The 21,863-nt window shown below is 41.4% G+C and overlaps 1 protein-coding gene across 1 annotated transcript in view; it reads right to left on the bottom strand.

Annotated features, from left to right (window-relative positions):
• Nucleotides 1–21,863, bottom strand: part of calcrla (calcitonin receptor-like a) — a 76,649-nt gene that overhangs the window by 16,627 nt on the left and 38,159 nt on the right. Inside the window, exons 2-3 of the mRNA XM_017682794.2 lie at nucleotides 6,234–6,317; nucleotides 3,974–4,127 (exon numbers count right to left, since the gene is read on the bottom strand). Coding sequence (XP_017538283.1) covers nucleotides 3,974–4,127; nucleotides 6,234–6,299 — 220 coding nt within the window. The 5' untranslated portion in view covers nucleotides 6,300–6,317. The remainder of the gene's footprint in view (nucleotides 1–3,973; nucleotides 4,128–6,233; nucleotides 6,318–21,863) is intronic.

The following is a 21,863-nucleotide window of genomic DNA, read 5'->3' as shown; positions in this document are numbered from 1 at the left end:
TATCTATCTATCTATCTATCTATCTATCTATCTATCTATCTATCTATCTATCTGTCTGTCTGTCTGTCTGTCTGAAGTTCTTTCTATCTATCTATCTATCTATCTATCTGTCTGTCTGTCTGTCTGTCTGTCTGTCTGTCTGTCTGTAGTTCTATCTATCTATCTATCTATCTATCTATCTATCTATCTATCTATCTATCTATCTATCTGTCTGTCTGTCTGTCTGTCTGAAGTTCTTTCTATCTATCTATCTATCTATCTATCTATCTATCTATCTATCTATCTATCTATCTATCTATCTGTAGTTGTATCTATCTATCTATCTATCTATCTATCTATCTATCTATCTATCTATCTATCTATCTATCTATCTATCTATCTATCTATCTATCTATCTAATTGTATTGCAGGCCTAGTTGTTATTTTTTTGTACTCTTAGTCGTTTGTAATATTGGCCTTAGTTTATTTACCAAAATAAAAGACTATCTGAGGAGATAATCTGGGTGGTCTGTGGGTGGACCAGGCATGGCATACAGTCACCTTATGAAGCCAGCAAAACATGTTCTATGTAACTGTATAGTGTTCAATTTATCATGACAATGGAGACAATGTATTACTCAAAATGTGGTAGACAACAAGCTAAAAACGCAGGTAGCTGGCTGTCTAGACTAGTGTAGCGTAGTGTAATACCGCTGCCCTCCACACAGCAGACCCTGGCTTGATTTCCTGCCTGGGCAAGCACATCACACTACAACAGTAAGAGTCCTTGGGCAAGACTCCTAACGCTACATTTGTCAACCACTTTGGATAAGAGAGCCTGCCAAAAGTATACCTATTAAGTTTGGTTCTTTTTCTCTACCTAAAACACTAAAAAATTGTCTCTGGCAACTATTTAGTGCTAAATAAACACAGAATCACTGTTTTCTTTTGCTCAATGGTTAGAGCTACACTATTGAAAGAAACTATCTGAAAGGCAGGCTTCTCAAATATGCCATTTTATTGCAGTCACAACTAGACTGTTTAAAAGCTCAGTTAAAATGTGGTGCAGAGTGGGACTTTCAAAAAGCAACTTCAGAAACAAAAGCTATGATGTTATGTTATGATATGATGCAGTTATTCTGATGCAGTGATTCCAGCTGATTTGTTTTGACCTTTTCAGGCTTTAGGAACATAAGAACACCCCCCCCCCCCCCACACACACACACATCCACCCACCGCACTTTTAATCATCACTATCCACAAATGCTCTCGCCATCATTTTTGAAGAGTTTGAGTAAACTTCACTAGAGTCGGTGCTGAGCATCACTTTCCCTGGCATGATCCGCTCATCGCACCCGAGGCTTTTAATTTCACTGTGTACTCACTGCGCTAATTACATGAGACAACGTGAATTAATGTCACGATTTGCATATATACGAGAAGCTCGCTGAACACCACAGTGCTGCTTCTTTTCTGATGCTTGACACCTCTGCCTCATAGCACTCGACCTATAATGATGCCAACACACTCGATCCCCTAAAGCCGAGACACTGCTGTGTGTAACAGACAGACATTTTTCCTGCTTTCCTTATTGGGCCACATCAACGAAATGTAATTTCCACAGTGTTCCCTTTGAAGCCCCTGTCTACTCATCTTTACCTTTTTTCTAACTGTGATCTAGTTTTTGTGATATTTTACTGCTATTTTGTGTTGAGAGATTTTGGAAATTACTTTGTCCTGCTTTTTCTTTCAGTTCGACTTGAGATGGGTGTTGCTATATTTGGGGCAGGTGAAATCAGATCTGCCAAAGAACCAATCAGAGTAAGCAATATGTACACTCACCTCCACTTTATTAGGTTCAGTTGCTTGTTAACACAAATAGCTAATCAGCCAATCACACGGCTGCAACTCAGTGTATTTAGGCATGTAGAGGTGGTCAAGAGAACTTGCTGAAGTGCAGACCGAGCATCAGAACAGGGAAGAAAGGGGATTTAAGGGACTTTGAACGTGGCGTGGTTGTTGGTGCCAGACGGGCTGGTCTGAGTATTTCAGAAACTGCTGATCTACTGGGATTTTCACGCACAACCATCTCTAGAGTTTACAGAGAACGGTCCGAAAAAGAGGAAATATCCAGTGAGCGGTCAGTTGTGTGGATGAAAATGCCTTGTTGATGTGAGAGGTCAGAGGAGAATGGGCAGACTGGTTCCAGATGATAGAAAGACAACAGGAACTCAAATAACCAACCAGAATCTCTGAGGAACGTTTCCAACACCTTGTTGAAAGAGTGCCATGAAGAATTAAGACAGTTCTGAAGGCAAAAGGGGGTCCAACCTTTTACTAGCAAGGTGTACCTAATAAAGTGGCCAGTGAGTGTATATGTCAGCTACTTGCATTCATCTCGCATAAAGTGACTAATCTGCTCTGAGTCCCAGTCAAAACTCACAGCAAGTAGGTTAATTAAGCCTTTCTAAATTTGTAGCGCAACAGTTGCCTCAAGAAGAGTTTGGATTCAATTCCCCAGCCGGACGATCATCAGCATCCTTTCTGTGCGGAGTTTGCATGTTTTTCCCATCTGCTTTTCCTCAGGATACTCCAGTTTCCTCCCACAGGCCTGTGGCCAGGCCGATTGGGCACTCTAAATTGCCCCTAGGTGTGAATGTGTGTGCGATTGTATTTGACTGTTTGTGTGCACAGCGATGGACTGGCGACCAGTCCAGGGTGTTTCCGGCCTTCCTGCCCGATGAATGCTGGGATAGGCTCCAGCACCCCACCGCGACCCAGGAGGATAAGTGGCTTAGATGATGTGTGTGTGAATGCAATTGATAGTGGTCCACCTTGAAAGTAGGAATAAATGACTTACAATGGGAGCCTCTGTTTGAGGAGCATGGCCCAGCACTTAGCTAGCTACCTATACGTTACTGATATAACATTAGGTCTGGGCGTTCAAACATCGGACACAGTATGTCCGTGATATATCAGAAAATGGAAGCCTGAGTTCTCCAATATTATCAGATAAATGTAATTAGATCTCTAAAATGGCCATTAGACAGTTTGTCGTCGCTAACCACTGCCTCTGGAGCTGGGCTGTTTACATTGCCTGGGAGACACCACTGTCAATCATGTTGCCTTCTGTATGTATTTATACTAATCCTTGACCAGGAAACTGACCCTAGGCTTAAAGGGATCAACACAATGACCCTTTTCGAAAAGGGTTCTATATATCACCCAAAAGGGTTGTTCTATTGTTACAAGCTTGACAACGAACCAACAGAAGAACCCACTTGGGCGCTATATAGAACCTTTTTCAAAAAGCAAAGAACCCTTTAATCATGCAAAGGGTTCTTTGAATGTACATGATTATATAGAGAACCATTTACTGAAGAACCGTTGAAGCACCATCTTTTTTAAGAGTGTAGTTGACCAGCCAAAATGTTTTCTGTCTGATTTTTGCTTATTTAGATTAGGACTTGAGCACCAAGGCTAATGTAGCTAATAATATTAAAATTACCCCATCACTTGCAGATTTGTCAACAATGGTGGTGATAGGAACCAGACATCCACCTCTACAAGCTCCTTCACTGTTATTATGCGAAATTATGAATACGCTGCCTGATGTCTGAAACACTGTTTTACGGTAGTTTTGAGAGAAGAGTTTGGGCTCAAATTGTCTTTAATAGTCTTTAAAAAAGTCTTCATTGATTTTTTTCCAGATATTTTCAAATATTTACACATATCAACAATATTTTCACTTTTATTACATATAAAAATGAAGAAGATACACATATGATCACTGGTCAATCTGGATAGTAAATAAAATGACTATATTTGTATTGTACATATTATGAGCCCTGGATCCTGTCACCTCTACAATGAACCATTTCACATCAAACCACTCTGAATGATTTTGTTTATATCTCAACGGTTCAATTCTGCATAGATGAAATTAATTCAGAGCATTTACTACATAGCATTTACTTGCTTTAGTCTCTCATACCTTTTCCCACATTGTTATTGTCCTTCATAATCTTCTGGTAGCATTCAAACTGCGCAGTCACTATCTTGTTCCTGGTGAAGCCAATGTCGTGGTACACATTCTGAGGCAGCTGCTGTTGGCTGTCGTTTATTTCAGGGCTGGCCAACACAGTGACCTACATAGAGACCACACAGACACAAGCACACAACATGAAGACTCTTTGCATTTCAGTTTAGATTATGTTGCATTAAGCCTTGGTGACTTGAAGGGCTATCAGCAGTAGAAAGAACGTAGAAGTCATTCAAATGAAATGGTGCAAAGCAGTCGAGCGTGCATACAGTGTTCCTGCATGCTCCTTTTAGCAATGCAAGTCATGGAGGATCATAAAGAGAGCACATTCGGTTTTCAAACAATCCATTTAACACTACACTGAAGGAGAACGAGGAAGCAGCCTGGCTGTTCTCAACTCCTGACCCATAACGCGCTGCGAAATAATAGAGTATGACACAATAGATCAGCATCATTTAGGCCTTTCCTCAACAGAGCTATCCTGGATTTTTAAACATGCAATTACAGCCCTGACCAACAGAGCACTGAGACACGATTTCTAAACTAGTTTTACTAGAACAGAGTTCTCCAGTGGCAGCACGGTGAAGGACCTGGGTTCGATTCCCCGGCCGGGCGACCAGGATCCTTCCTGCGTGGAGTCATGTTCTCCCTTTCTTTGTATACGTTTCCTCTGGGAACAGTTTCCTCCCACAGTCCAAAGACATGCAGTCAGGCGAACTGGAGATGCTAAATTGCCCCTGGGTGTGAATGTAGGTGTCTATGTGTCTGTCCTGTGGTGGCCTGGCAGCCTGTCCAGGGTGTTTCCTACCTTCCGCCCAATGACTGCTGGGATAGGCTCCAGCAACCCCTACGATCCAGGAGGATAAGCGGCTTATGTGATCTATGTGTGTGAGTGAGTTCTCCAGTCCTGCTCTTGCTTAGATTGTTAAAGACCCCACTACAAAAACCAGCCTAGTCCGCATGGCTAGTCTCCAGCAAAACCTGCAAATGGTGTGCTTTGAATACTGGTGTGCTGGTCAACCATCATCACCACGCTGGGTGACCAGCTACACCAGCAGAGCATGGAATTCACGCTTGTTTGTCTGTTTCTTTTCAGCAGGGTAGACAGTGAGAATCTCACTATTAGGGAGATTCCTAATGGCTGTAAGACTTAAATAGACACACGGGCCAAAATGAAACCATTGCTAAATGGTTGTAGTTTACTCAGATTCAACAGGGTACTGAAACAGGCCCTCTGTGAAATAGTAGTCGCTAGAGGCCCTTCTGATGACATATCTTGAAGGTGGAGGGCAAAACTACAACTGTTTTGGATTGGACTTTTGAGAGGTGGGCTGTTTTTATACTTTCATTTTTAAAATGTATAAATGTATTTTTCGCTTGCTGGCAAATGCAGAAGCAAGGCATATGATAGCATTACTGCTAGTAAGCCAAATAACGTTTTGCAGCCATTATTATAGTAACTGTATTATAGTAGCCATAAATTATAGTAACCGTCTTCAAATAATCATTACAGTGCAGGGAATGGATTACTCAAACGACAGAAATTACTCTTCAGACGAGGCGCACAACAAGCTACATGCTACAGTTAGCAAGGTACCTAGCTATGTAGTTACCTCATGTACGTTTGGCTACATGCTCTGGCTGAAAGGGGTAAAAAGCTTGTCTCTGGTCTCTATTTTGTGCTGAATACAGAAAAAATAGCTATGAGATATGCAAATTCTGGCTTGTTTGTATTTGTCAGCCTACAGCTCAGTGGCTAAGCTAGCAATCAGAATTAGTTGACACCACTGGGATTTTCAGTGGTTATACGTAATGCATTTGCGCAATGCATATCATAGCGAGAGAACGTTAATAGATTAAACACAAAAGGTAAATTCCAGCCAAACTATGAAGCTGAGGGATACAATACTGCACTACCGAATGTTACATTACATGACGAACTACATTAAATCCTTGTTTTAGTCTGAAATATAGCATTAAGTAATCTCAAATTAACTTGCTTCCATGGCTTCTAACACTTTAAGACATACTGTTATGGTCATAGAGGCGGCAAAGTTGCTCCATCACAAAACTAAATATGCAAACTTTGGCCAAAAATTGTGTCTTGCCTGATGTACTCCATTTGGGATATGAAGTAAATTGTGTACATCTGATTTGGCACCAAACCAGTAGGACAATGTCTGTTAGTAGAAATGGAGATGGAAAGTTTTACCTGGGCCACAGCCGACAGCATAAACAGAGGGACTGTCCAGCACCATTCAGTCTTCTTTTTCAGCATCTCTAGTCTGCTATTGACCTGTAAGAGACAGGATGGCCAATAAATCACTTTGCTCTCAGCTGGTTAGCACAAACAACATTAGGCCTCTAGCCAGGCAGGAGGGAACACCCCCATCCACCAAACACATACTGAGCAGGAGCTCCACGACGATCCTAAAGGCAAACCCTTCATTCCTCCCACACTCACCTCGCTGCACATCGCCCTGTTCGCACAACATAGTGGTGGCTGGCTCTGTGCCATCACAGCACATTAAATAACAGAGACAGGCGACGCGTACACTTCAGTCTGCATTACTGAACCCGCCCTGGCACTGCCAGGATAGAGAGCGCGCTGCGCTACCAAGTAGCAAATCGACCCTTAGTGTGAATGTAGGACGTGTTGGCGCCACGTTAGCAGTGACGTATGGAAATAAACATTCATTACTTAAACATTTAACCCGTAAGCAGGTCCACGCTGTTGTGACACTGTTGTAGAAATGATTTGCAGAACTCTTACTAAATTTGTGAATTGTTCATGTTGGATGGTTATACTTTTAGCACTTCTATTAAAGCTACCACAGCCGGTTAGCATCGTGTACCACAGTGTCGCTGGACTGTGTTGCAGTGAGGCGCCGATAATCATCAAGCTAAAGTTCATTCTACATCTAACTTGATGAATAAAACTTTCAACACAATCTGAATTTATCCCACTGGTATCAGCTAACTAACTCTTTACAAACTGTTCAGGCTCATTAGCTGAGGTAACACACGATTGGCATTTGTCTGTTGTCTTAAAGATTTCAAATTGAATGATTTTCTCTGGCTCCAGCACCCCCTAAGGGAGAAGATGTGTGTGTGTGTGTGTGTGTGTGTGTGTGTGTGTGTGTGTGTGTGTGTGTGTGTGTGTGTGTGTGTGTGTGATCAAATTTCAACCATACTGTCAGTTTTCAGTCTCGTTTTGAGTCTAATGTAACGCAGTAACGGGAAATGAGTGGCATGCTGTGGTGCTTAGAGAAACTGAGCAGTGCGGGAAGCCGCAGAGTGGGGAGGTGCATTGGCACCAAATGATGGAGCACTTTCATTAAAACAGTAGTTTTAATACATACTTCCAAACATTTGTGACTTGTTTCAAGTCATTTTTTTAGGTAAACTGATATCACTATGACAGCTTGCTTTAAGAAATGCATTTGTCAATCTTATAATACTCTCATAATCCCAAAATGACAATATGAACATGAACAACATTAGTATTATTGGCTAGATTTAAGATTTAGATTTGCCAAACTACATTATCTTGCAGTGTATCATGAACGGGCACTGACTGTGATGTCATGTTGGGTGCTTTCTCTGTCTGCCTGTGCGGTGGTAGTTTGGGTGTGACTAGTTGAATGAAGCGTCCTTTCCTATCTGCTTTTCTCTACTTCTGCCTGAATTCTATCCCATGGCCTCACTAAACACACCAGCAGAACTGACTAGCATGTGGATCCAGATGTGGATCTGCATGGCTACCAGGTCAGGCAGAAACAAGGAAGTCATACAGGAATGGGCATTTCATTCAGCTATTCAGACGCAGCCACAGAGCATTTGGGTAGTTTCAGCATGATATCGACATTTAGATGCTCACCTAGAGTGAAGTAGCTACTTTTGAAGAAGAAATGCTGCACTGCTGTTGACTGATACTCAACGTTTCAGGATCGGTATTGGAACAGGAAATGCGGTTGCCAGTACTATAATATGTATATATAGTTTAACCCTATCTTTAAATTCAAACAGATGCAAAACATGCGAATATCCTTGCCATTCAATCTGCTTTTGCCACTTATTAAAGTGATTTCAGAACATTGTTGTCATATTTAACAGATATGGAAAGAACGTGATCTTTCAAACCAAAAATTGAATTAATTAGATTATAGCTTTGTATTTGTATTTGGAATGGGGCTTGCGCACTTGGTTCTTTAACTCATAACAGTTCAGTTCATTCAGTGGTTCTTTAGTAAAGGCATTGGTTCTGTTTAGAACCATGAGGCCATGAGAACAGAGCCGTTTCACGCGTAAACAGTTCTTTGCATGGCAAAGTAGTTCTTCAGATTGATGGAGAACGTGTTGTGTATGGTTCTATATAGAATATTTTTCTTTCTATATAGCACAAAAAAGGGTTCTTCCTTTGTTACAAGCTTGACATCATAACGGTAGAAGAATCCTTTTTGAGTATTGAATAACCCCTCAAGAACCATCTTTAACTCATAACAGTAGTGCACACTTAAAATGATTAGTGAAGACATTGGATCTGTTTAGAACTGTGAGTTCTATATAGAACCATTTCATGCCTAAATGGTTCTTTGCATGGCAAGGCAGTTATTCAGATTCATTCAGTTATTCAGATGTTTCTTTATAGCACCAAAAGGGTTCTTCCATTGTTACAAGCTTGACATTGTAATAGTAGAAGAATTCTTTTCAGTACTAAAGTACCACTGAAGAACCTTCACATTAACTATTTTTGAACAAGAAAACAGTTATTTAGAAACATAAGTTGCACATTAGTCATATTTTATTGTTATTCAAAACAATAATAGGTGCTTAGAGATCCAAAATGCGAATGAGTCACTTGTTCAGAAATACAGAAGGTGTAAAATACAGGGGATCCTGGGGGTCTGGGGAGCCCTAATTAACCTCATGGACCACCTGAATGTCTCAAAATCAAAAATCCAGGGGGTCCCTGGATTTACACATATATACACATATACAGAGGCCAGTGTGGACATTTACGCTTCATAGCTCCTCTGGTGGCCACTGCCAAGGTCTCTGAACAGAGACACTCAGTTAGATATGGTTGCTGTGCTTCTGGGGCTGCACTGTTATAGCTAATCAACTAAACGACAGCAACACAGAACTTGTCAGCAAACTAATTTTAACTCAACCGCTTGACAGAAACAACTGCAACTATAGGCATTTTGACTAAAGCTGAGCTGTGTGCTACAGTTTCGATCAGTGGTGGACAGTAACTAAGTCAATGTAATTAGTTACTGTACTTAAGTAGTTGTTTTGTACCTGTATCTGTATTTGGCGACTTTTTACTTTCACTACATTTCAGAGTCTAATATCCAACTTTTTCCTCCTACATTTTGAGAAATCTGTCGTTCCTTTTGGTTTCTGTGTGTATAAAAACGTAACATGTCAAAACGAAAGAAGCGCAAAGCCAGAGCACCAATCAGGGCCCAGCGGTCACTTTGTTTAGAGCTGGTTTTGACCTGTTGGTCATACCGACCCAGTGCAGCACGCGGTTCAACGTCAGCGCAGCAGCGTAAAACTTTGGGAGAGTCTGTTCAACATAAATGATGAACTAACCTAACTTTGTGTAAATAGAGCTCAATATAGAAATATGTCCACATATGCAGTCGAGACTGACGCGGCTTTTTTCTGAATTTCTACAAACACCATTTCATTTTATAGTAAATGAGTTTGGGCTGGTTTATGTTTATGAACAGACGCCTACAGATCAACATAGTAAAGGAGCTCATCTGTGATCCTGAGTTTAAAGCCAGTTTTTATTCAACTTAAACTTGGAACTAAGTTGTAAATAAATCTTAAACTGAAACTTTGCTTGTGTGTAAAAAGTGATTTCAGAGCCACTCGGTTCTCCCTGATGGAAACTGTTTACCTTCAGTGTTTTGTGCTTATGGTCATTTTAATAGACGTCAGCGTCACTAATTAATGACGTTCTATTAAAAGACTGGTTTACCAAGAGTAACTTGGTAGTATCTTTTTGTTTCGATACTTAAGTACATTTGAAGGCAAATACTTCAGTACTTTTACTCAAGTGGAGGTCTAAAGGGAGGAACTTCTACTTTTACTGGGGTAATATTTACCTTGGGGGTCTCTACTTTAACTCATGTATATGGTTTGTCTACTTCGTCCACCACTGGTTTTGAGGCTTATTGTTATCTGTTCCAAAATTTCCTCATTGGGACAATACGTTAGTACTACTACTAGTGGTAATGTGGGCTTTGAGGATCTTAGTGGAAAGAAGCCATCTGTGGTGTATCTTCACTGCACTTAAGCGGATACAACCACAGTATGGATTACTTAATAAATCAATCCAGCTGTCCAGTTTAGAATAATACAACAGCTTAGCACTTTTAACTCAGTGTTTGTGACAAAAAGTATCCTCTAACCTCTCACTTGAGTAAATAAGCTGAGCAGATAAATCACTGTGTGGTCCCAAGACTACTCGGCAGGGGAGCTGTAGTGTGAGCCTGAGACGCTAGGGGGTATGGCCCGGGCCCAAGCCTGTTTAGAATTAAATCTGCCTGCGCTTACATCTCACTTTGGGGGAGCAGAAACTGATGTTGTAAAATATTATGACATCCTGGCTAATTGGAAACAGGCAGAACACATCAGCTGGATTTCTACACGGCCAAATCTCAGACTGTTCCAGCAGAGATCCAGGCACACCGACAGAGCGCCTTGGAGCTGTATGCTGATGAAAGGAGTGAAACTTCAGAGCACGATGTGCCACAATGGTCAGCACTGATTTTGGTAGAAAACTGCTTGGTGTGTTGTACTTAAGAAGACGTGCCAAGACACGTGCAGGTGTTTGGACAAGCTGTGAGAAGTCAGGCTTTCAGCATTTAAAAAAAGGGCATTCTACTGATTTTTCAACACTTCTGCATAACTCAGTGGTTTAGATATAGACAAAGTCATTTCAGAATGGACTGGTGTGAAATGGTTCATTGTAGAGACTCAGATTTCTTTACAGTGGTGGTGATAGGAACCAGGGGTCACCATATGACCATTACAAATGCTATCAAAAATGACCAGTGAACATTTTTGTATGTAATGTTAATGGTGGTTAAATAGTGTTAAAAAAAAGTTTTATTTGGGGACAATTTTGCTGTACAATGCCCTACATGCATAAATCTTAATGTATTGTAACCCCTTAACTGTCCAGGACCCATGGACAGGTCCAACATTGGTAATGAGATGGTACTTCATAGATAAATATAGAAAATGAATAAACACTTAACAGATTATCAGTAAAACATCAACAACATATCAGTAGCAGTAGTGAAGCGTCTGAATACACTGAAGTAAATATCTTGTAGATGTTCTTTTGATACATGACTTACATTTAGTAGATGGCATTGTTAATATGCTACTTACATTATGCAAAACCTAACCTTACCAACTTCAACCCAACACCTAATCCTAACCCTGGCCTTAATCCTAACCCTAAAATGAACCTAAACACAAAACGTAATCCTAACCCTAACCTTAACCTCAATCCAAACCCTAATCCTAACCTTCACCCTGGCCCTAATCCTAACCTTAACCTCAACCCAAAACCTAATCCTAACCCTCGCCCTGGCCCTAATCATAACCCTGACCTTAACCTCAGTTCAAAACCTAATCCTAACCTTCACCCTGGCCCTAATCCTAACCCTGACCTTAACCTCAGTCCAAAACCTAATCCTAAACTTCACCCTGGCCCTAATCCTAACCCTAACCTCAACCTCAATCCAAACCCTAATCCTAACCCTAACCTCAGTCCAAAACCTAATCCTAACCTTATCCCTGGCCCTAATCCTAACCCTGACCTTAACTTCAACCCAAAACCTAATCCAAGCCCTCACCCTGGCCCTAATCCTAACCTCAATCCAATCCAATCCAAACTCAATCCAAACCCTAATCCTAACCCTAACCTCAACCTCAATCTAAAACCTAATCCTAACCTTCGCCCTGGCCCTAATCCTAAAGCTGACCTTAACCTCATCCTAAAACCTAAACCTAGCCCTCACCCTGGTCCTAATCCCAACCCCAATCTCAACCTCACTCCAAACCCTAATCCTAATCTGCACCCTGATTCTAATCCCAACACTAACTTCAACCTCAATCCAAACCCTAATCCTAACCCGCACCCTGGTCCTAATCCTAACCCTCATATGTTTTTGACATGTTACTGAGAGTCTGTTCAGTGTTCCTCCTATTTAGATGTAGAATTTAGCATCGAAGTCCCTGTAGTTACTGGATAATAAGCAGTTGTATGTAAAAAGCCTGGGATTTTAAGGGGTTAAAAATATGTTCACATCAAAACTTTGTCTTGTATTTAAATCCATAAACATCAGACAGTGTATTCATAACAATTTCATATAATATCTTTCTGTGAGGGAGCTTTTAGGTGGAAGCCTGGTTCCTATCACCGCCACTGTGAACAATTCTGACTCTACGTTTCTCTAGAATGGTGCCTTTCACACCACATGAATTATGCAGGAATGTTGAAAAATTGGTGGAACACCCCATTACCAACACTTCCGCCTGAGGTTCTTAAGAATGACTTCTTAGAGAGCGCAGGCTCTCGGGTTCCTATTTATTTATTTATGTATGTATTTATTTTTACAGAATGGCTGGTCAAAGAGGATAATAAGAAGTAAAGATAATCTCATCAATACTGCTGCTGCGCTTACAGAGGTCTGACATATGAGTTTGTATACACAAGGAAATCACAGATTGACTGTAATGATGAAATCCTACTGCGTGAGATTCATTAATCCCCAGAAGTTCCAGTTATCAGCAACAATAACAACAAAGCACAGCATCATTTTATATCAATGACTTGTTGCTCATTGAAATAACCAGACAAACTCTGTTGAAAGCGCAGGTTCTAAACTCGCAACCCATATAAAGTTTGTGTTTATAAGCAGAACAGAGGATTGTGATTATTTAAAGATTAAGATTGGAAGTTATTGTTGTATCGGCCTCCTTTTATGGAAAGAAAAACACAGTCTTTACATATTTACTATGTTTTTGTCATTTGTTGACATCGAAAGAAGAGTAAAAACATCATTTTGCCATTTATTACATGTCAAAAATATATTAAAATGACCAAAAACGACAACAGTAGCTCATCTAAGCTTCAAAGGTGGAACGTAACTTGATGGTTCTGCCCTTATTACTAATTTATCATATTATATAATAAATACTGTTATAAAAACTGTAAATATTCCAGAAGACCTCAAACCATGCATCTCCTCATCACACCATTAGGAATTTGCAGTCATTTTTCCTCAAATGACCCCTAACACCCCTCTGTTCCTGGAGGATAACACTACTCAGATGCTTCAAATGCAAAGGGTTCGTTGAGAGTTCATGGCTCTTCTTCTTCTTCTTCTTTCGGCTGCTCCCTTTAGGGGTCACCACAGCGGATCATCTCCCTCCATCTTGCCCTATCCACTGCCTCCTCTACTTTCACACCAACCATCTCCATGTCCACCTTCACTACATCCATAAACCTTCTCTGAGGTCTACCTCTTCTCCTTCTACCCGGCAGCTCCATGTCCAACATTCTTTGACCAATATATCCACTATTCCTCCTCAACACATGTCCAAACCATCTCAACCTGGCCTCTCTGGCTTTATCTCCAAACTGCTCCACCTTCACCGTCCCTCTGATCTGCTCATTTCTAATCTTGTCCATCCTTGTCACTCCCAACAAAAATCTCAGCATCTTCATCTCCGCCACCTCCAGCTCAGCCTCCTGTCTTTTAGACAGAGCCACATTCTCCAAACCATACATCATAGCAGGCTCTATATAGAACCATTTTCTTTACCAAAGAACCCTTGATGAACTGTCTTTTTTGAACGTGAAGAAAGCCGAATATTTTATGAAAGCATGAAAGAAAATGATATCAAAGTGTGAATTCTGTTAAACCAGTCAGTGATGCAGTCCATCGTACTGCAAACACAAACAACAAGTCACATATAAACACCTGGTTTTAGGCTTTAATGCCCTTTTAATGGCCACATTCCTAATGTAAGTGGCTGTGACTGTGCTGAGAACCCTGTCACTGCTTTTCAGCTGCAAGAGCTAACAAATCTGACCACAAGGCCGTGAAGCGCGCCTACGTTTTTCATACTGCATGAGGATGAGGAAATCGTCCATTTCCATCATAAATAACAGGCAAAGTGTGGAGTGGACCATGACGGATGGGAGTATTACTGCATTTCCATTCCGAGGGCAGAAGGAGGAGATGGGTGGGCACAAACACACTCTGCTATGATTTGTGTTTAATTGATGGAATTATTGCCCTCCTGATGCAGGGCAGAGCTGAAGCAGGCAAAGGGAAATTCATTCATTTCCTTAAAGACTGACAGTTAAATCTCAACACTGAGCAATCGATCCTTCACCAAAGGAGATTTATTTTCCCAGAGGCTCCTCTTTTGTTTTTCGGTGTGTCAACAGCAAATGGATTCTCATCTCCGGGCCCTGTGAAGCAGCGGTATATCCACAGCCCATTGAGAGTGCGCTCCCATCAGACAGCACTGGAATGATAGCGTTTTGCTTCTTCGGAGGTGTAAGATTTCCCACAGTTAGTTAAAACCCGAGAGCGTGTACCAGAAACAGAGGCGGCTGCAGGAAGGGTTTGGTGCTGACACGAGGACGTCCCATGTCTTCCTCTTTAGCAAGGACTTGCGAATACTGACAAACTGTTCAAACACAGTGAATTATTAATGTGCCCTCCATCCTCCAGCTGTCCCTGCGGTATATCTGGGTACTTCTAAACTGGACTGCAGCTCTGGACTGGGGGGTTTGCTATACAAACAGACCCTACCATTAAAATGTTGGCTGACTGCTCATATTTAAAGGAATAGCCAGTGGTACTGTCAGGACTGTACAATGCGACCATACTCTCGCGTGTTCTAGGAGAGGGGTCGGCAACCCAAATCCCTACAATTGAATTTTGCCCTTGGGAAGCCACAACATTTCATGTCCATTTTACCGTCTTGGCTGTAAGTATGTCTCAGTATGTGCTGGTGAGTTAGTATAGGCTACCAAATTTAATATAAATGAAAATGCAGACTTGCTTTGCTCTGCTTTAAGCTTTAGCTCAGCTATAGCCGCTTTTCTCGCATCTCCAGCAGGAAACTAAAACTAAAAGTAGAAGTTTCTTGTAAAGCGTCTCTCAATGTTTGATTATTTACGAGGCTGAAATCAGCCTCATTCACCAGCTTCTCATTTGAATTTTCCCGTTCCACCTTAAATGTGCCAGCTGTGAATGAGAAACTGACTTTAGCTTTGGGGATTTTTTGTGTTTGTCAGTTTCCTGTTGCAGTTTAAACATATCAGGAAACCAGCTGGAGTGATTATAAATGCAAATAAGTTAATCTGTCTCTAAGTGATCAATGTTCATCTTTTCGTTTCGTTAGTTACTGTCTAGGCGAGATTTGTGTCTGCATTGCTATGGTGACCAGCAGTCTGTGCTGATCTTCAGGGTTAAAGGGTGAATCAGCAGTTCTACACCAAAACAGCATTTTAGACCATTTATTGTTAAACTGTGTTGAACGATCAGCAGAGCTTTATTTTACTGTAAATTATTTGTAAATATTATTTTGACCCCGGGTGACCAGGTCCTCTCTTTGTGGAGTTTATATGTTCTCCCTGTGTCTGCGTGGGTTTCCTACAGGTTCTCCGGTTTCCTCCCACAGTCCAAAGACATGCAGTCAGGCCAATTGGACATGCTAAATTGCCCTTGGGTGTGAGTGACTGCGTCTGTCTGTCTGTCTGCCCTGCGATGGACTGGCGACCTGTCCAGGGTGTATCCTGCCTTCCGCCCAATGACCGCTGGGATAGGCTCCAGCAGCCCCCCACGACCCTGAGGGAGAAGTGGCTTAGAAAATGGATGGATGGATTATTTTTATTTTATTTTAACCTATAAATCTGATTGTGGGGCTGTAAAAGATCACTGTTACACACATGCAGTAGAGCTTTATGGTGAAAAGTCGAATCTTTGAAATTTAAACATAAATTTCTGAATTTTTAAGTATTTGCTTTAATGACTGCAGGCACTCGAGCTGACATGGACTCTAAATTTGCACAAAAGCCTCTCGTGAGTAGATCAGATCCCTCTGAGAGATGTCAGAACACAAGCTTTGATGGAAGAGATAGGACAAAAAAAATCTTTTTATCTGTCACGAGGTTTTTTTTTTTTTGTTTTAAATTTTAAAAAATGTTACAATTTTAGTTGTTTATTTCTGTACACACCAAAAAAAGATGTTGGGGTCTTTAGTAAAGAAAAAAATTCAAAAAATTTTACAATTTTAGTTGTTTATTTCTCTTCACGCTTAAACATGTTTTAAAGGTTCTTTAGTAAAAAAAAATCCAAAATTCGACACTTTTACTTGCTCATTTCTCTATACGCTTAAACAGAATGTTTTTCAAGGGTTCTTTAGTAAAGAAAATAAAACCATAATACTCAAAGAGCCTTTTGCAGGATTAAAACATTGTTTGCATTTTAAATGGATCTTCAGACTGATGGAGAATGTGTTATATATGGTCCTATATAGAACCTTCTTGAAAATGGTTCTATATAGCATCAAAAAGAGCTCTTCTGTTGTTACAGGCTTGACATCGTAACAGTAGTAGAACCCTGTTTGGTGCTATATAGAACTCTCTTCACAAAAGTTCTATGTAAAGCCATCTCTGCAATCAGCAATCTGAAGAACCCCTTCACCATGCAAAGAACCATTTAAGCATGCAATAGGTTCTTTGGGTGTTCATGGTTCTGTATATTTAAAAACCCGCAATGAACCGTCTTTTTTATAGGTGTGGGTTTAAGATTTTCAGAGTGGTCTCACACTTTTACACGAATCCTAGTCAGTGATGCTGAATTTGCACGATCTTGGTCAGCCTCCATAAAACGAGGAGCCGTTTTCAGCCTTTTTCCTGAAGTGACCCGCTGCTACAACAGCAGTGTGGAGGACTACCCTTCCAGCTTTCTGCAGGCATTACCTCTTTTGTCAGCACATGCAAATTTGCACGCACAGGAGCACCCGGTGGAAGTTTCAAAGCTCCACAGATGCTTAGGTTGCAGCACCAAGCAGCAGGGGACCCCTCACAGATCCATGAGGCCGGGGCTCTGGGGCTGTTAGAGCAGCGACTGGGGAAAGCACTAAGCATGTTTAGGGTTCTTTGTATTGTTAAAGGTTCTTCAGACTGGCAGAGAATGTGTTTTATACAGTTCTATATAGAACCTTTTTCAAAAGGGTTATACATAGCATCAAAATATAGTTACAACGTCAAGTCTCTAGTAATAGAAGAACCCCTTTTGGTGCTATATAAAAAGATTCTATATGGAACCACACACATACATCCTCCATCGTTATAAAGAACGACTTTATGACCTTCAAACGACCTTTTAGTCATGCAAATGGTCCTATGAGTTTTCAATGTTCTACACAGAACCCTTTTCTTTACCAAAGAAGCCTTGAATAACCATCTTATTGAAATGTGTAGATGGTTCTATATGGACCCTTTTTGAAAAGCATTCTATATACCACCAGAAAGGGTTCTTCTATTGCTACAAGCCTAACAAGCTAACAATAGAAGAACGCTTTTGGGTGCTATTTGGAACCCTGTTCAAAACGGTTCTATACAGAACCATACACAAGACATTCTCCATCAGGCTAAAGAGCCTTTTCACTATGCAACCCTTTAAGCATTCTTTGAGTGTTCATTCTTCTATATAGAACCATTTTCTGTGTTAAAGAACCCTTGAATGACCATCTTTTTAAGAGTCTAGCAGTAACAGTCAGCTATTGGCTTTCCGTCTACATTCTCTAGCTAAATAAATAAACAAACAAACAAATACAAGAAGTGATTAAAATGTCAAAAGAGCCTCCCTTGAGATATGCAACTACGTTTCAAAGTTTCTTAAGTGCAACGTGAAACTGCCCAAATCATCTCCCACACGGTTTAACAGCTTTCTTCTGACGGGTTCGAAGCCATTTGATTTTCCCACTTGGTCTAATAACAACATCCTTATTTTGAACTTTGGCACCCACGGGCCTTATTCCTTTCAAAAGTTATGTAACCTTTTCTCTATTCCTGGTACTTCCTAAGCTCTATATCTGAGACTACGCTCTGCACTACGTGCATACGGGGCTCCACGGAACACTCAGTTGAAGAACCATTCCTTACCGGATCATTTGTGTAATCGGAATCTTTCCGTGGCTTAGTCTCACGTTTCTTTGATTTGCTTATTCGAATTTGAGAATTCTTCTTTAGGTGCAGTAGAGGTCTGGAATAGAGACCTGTGTACATTCAAAGTTCCTGCAAATTGGGACGTGGTGCGGCGTAACATTTTTCTGTCTCATCAGTTAATTCACCTTAAATTAGCTCACAGGGTTTACACCCCTCCCTGCCGTGCTTTTTCAACGAGGCTTTCGAATGACAGAAATTGCAACTGGGCTAAGGTGGAGATTATGTTCATATTCATATTGGTCATGTTCAGTTGTGAAGGCTTTATGGCTGCATGTCATACAAATCTCGTCTGGTTATTTGTCCGTCAACATTCCCCCGTCTCCAGCCTTACTTTTACTTCTTCTACTTCTGCTTAAAGTCATGATGGCAGCCTCAACTGCGGCCAAGAAATCAATCTTGAAAGGTTGGTTTGAACCTAACCTTTCTTTATCTCAGCTATGGTGTGGACGGGCAACTGCCAGATTCCACGGCAACGTTTCGCTTTTGGACTGAGGCCATTAATTATGTTAAGACTCTGTAATCACAGACATCTTGCTTTTGTTGAACGTGTATAAATGTATGATTTAATTGAATCGAACCATCAGCCAACTGTGCTTTGCACACTGTGGAATTAGACCTCCGCATTTAACCCATCCGTGCACACTAGTGAACACACACACTAGGGGCAGTGAGCGGTGGGCAGCCCTATCCATGGCGCCCGGGGAGCAACTGGGGGTTAGGTGCCTTGCTCAAGGGCACTTCAGTCATGGACTGTCAGCTGAGGGGATTGAACCAGCAACCTTCTGGTCACAGGGAAGGTTCCCTAACCTCCAGCCCACGACTGGCCCTTATGTATATGCATGTATGTACATGTATGTATGTAAGACCGCCCCCTTTCTGTGGTACTGATATGCAGAGAATGTTGTGTGTTTATTATCAACATTAAAAAAAGTTATCAACAAAAACAAAAAAAAAGGCAAAAGAGCCCACCCTCAAGAACCCAACCCAAAGAACCTGTAGTCTTTAAACGTTTCTCTCACCTTCAAGACCAGAAGGTTGCTTTCCTTCTTTAAACCAGAAAGTCTCTATACTGCTGCAGCACCACCGCAGACAAAGGGATAATTAAACTTTTCATTTTGGCTGAAGCGCCTCTTTATGATTTATAACATCTATTGTGGTTTTAGCCCTCAGAAAGCTATAGCTATTGTTTGTTTTTGTTGTACTACTCATATGGAGTTACATAATTGCATATGAATTACAGTTACTTAACGACTTTGCATTCTCTATTGATGGTTTCAAGTGGTGCACTTGTGACTTTCCTCTCTTTGTCAAAATGACAAAAACATGGCAAAAATGTAAAGGAGAGAATTCCCTTCTGCAAAACAAGACATGCGCTTTTCATCAAAATCATAATCACAAAAAAATAACACTAAAATAGATCGTATTAGCCCCGCCCATTCACACTGAAATTTAAAAAGGTGTTTTAGCCTGGACTGCTTTCTAAGGCCCCATCCCATTTCACCCCTTGCCCCTAACACTTAACCCTACCCCTGTTTCGCGCATTCATGTCTAGGGGTAGGGTCGTCCCGATTCTTGTTGAGATGGAGGGGTAGGGTCGTCCCGATTGTTGTTGAGATGGAGGGGTAGGGTCGTCCCGATTGTTGTTGAGATGGAGGGGTAGGGTCGTCCCGATTGTTGTTGAGATGGAGGGCTAGGGTCGTCCCGATTGTTGTTGAGATGGAGGGGTAGGGTCGTCCCGATTGTTGTTGAGATGGAGGGCTAGGGTCGTCCCGATTGTTGTTGAGATGGAGGGCTAGGGTCGTCCCGATTGTTGTTGAGATGGAGGGCTAGGGTCGTCCCGATTGTTGTTGAGATGGAGAGGTAGGGTCGTCCCGATTGTTGTTGAGATGGAGAGGTAGGGTCGTCCCGATTGTTGTTGAGATGGAGAGGTAGGGTCATCCCGATTGTTGTTGAGATGGAGAGGTAGGGTCATCCTGATTGTTGTTGAGATGGAGGGGTAGGGTCGTCCTGATTGTTATTGAGATGGCGGGCTAGGGTCGTCCCGATTGTTGTTGAGATGGAGGGGTAGGGTCGTCCCGATTGTTGTTGAGATGGAGGGGTAGGGTCGTCCCGATTGTTGTTGAGATGGAGAGGTAGGGTCGTCCCGATTGTTGTTGAGATGGAGGGGTAGGGTCGTCCCGATTGTTGTTGAGATGGAGGGGTAGGGTCGTCCCGATTGTTGTTGAGATGGAGGGGTAGGGTCATCCCGATTGTTGTTGAGATGGAGAGGTAGGGTCGTCCCGATTGTTGTTGAGATGGAGGGGTAGGGTCGTCCCGTTTGTTGTTGAGATGGAGGGGTAGGGTTGTCCCGATTTTTTTTTTTAAACTTTTTTTTTTTTTTGTAGTCACTGTATAATTCCACATTTCATATTTAATAGCCTTTGTGCCCTCACTGTTATTCTAAAATGTGAAAATAGTCAAATTGATTAGGGATGCATGATCGTAATTGGCCACAATCAAAATCAACAGATGCCTGCTCCACTTTATTATGTTCTATGTGGCCAATCTGTTGTACTTTTAAAAGGTACACAAGGTGAGACAGCTAGGAGCACAGGTGCTGCATTTAAATGCTGATGTTACACCTATAAAAACACCATAGCATAATTATACTTGATGCTAAACAGCCACTTTAATAAAGTAACAGATTTCAATAAGAAATTTTAAATGTCAGTTTATTAACTGTTCCCAAGGACGTTTATGATGTCCAGGAACATGGAGCCTAAACAACAGATAATGTTAGAACATTGCTAATCAGATATCATTGTCACTATGGGTTACAACTAACCATATGAACGCATGAGCATAAGCTGAGGCCTCTGTATGACGCAAGCCCTAAGGCCTTATGCGTACCATAGGCCTGAACCCCATAGGTCATGATATAGTCATGGACCCAGGATTGTGCACTGATCAGTATGCGCTGACATTAGGATCTAGCAGGAGTAAATAAATGTTATTTGTATTGCAAGTTGGGCTTCAAATACTGCATATGTGCTAGTGTGTTTCAATCGTTCATTCAGCCCAAACTGTTTAAAAAAGGCAAAAATTTCCTTCCTGTACTTCGGAATCAATAAAGTATGTATGTTTCCATCTATCTATTTCTCTACACTATATTGCCAAAAAGTATTCGCTGGTCTGCCTTCACGTGCATATGAAATTGAGTGAGATCCCATTCTTAATCCATAGGGTTTAATATGACGTCGGCCCACCCTTTGCAGCTATAACAGTTTCACAAGGGTTAGGAGTGTGTTTATGGGAATTTTTGACCGTTCATCCAGAAGCACATTTGTGAGGTCAGACGCTGATGTTGGACGAGAAGGCCTGGTTCAGAGTCTCTGCTCTAATTCATCCCAAAGGGGTTCTATCAGGTTGAGGTCAGGACTCAGTGCAGGCCAGTCAAGTTCTTTTACATCAACCCACTCATCCATGTCTTTATGGACCTGCTTTGTGCACTGGTGCACAGTCATGTTGGAACAGGAAGGGGCCATTCCCAAACTCAGACTCGATTGCCAGATG

This window comes from Pygocentrus nattereri, chromosome 6 (assembly GCF_015220715.1).
Source record: "Pygocentrus nattereri isolate fPygNat1 chromosome 6, fPygNat1.pri, whole genome shotgun sequence".
Taxonomy (NCBI): domain Eukaryota; kingdom Metazoa; phylum Chordata; class Actinopteri; order Characiformes; family Serrasalmidae; genus Pygocentrus; species Pygocentrus nattereri.
Note: the sequence above shows the minus strand (reverse complement) of the source record. Positions and strands in the feature narration are given on the sequence as shown.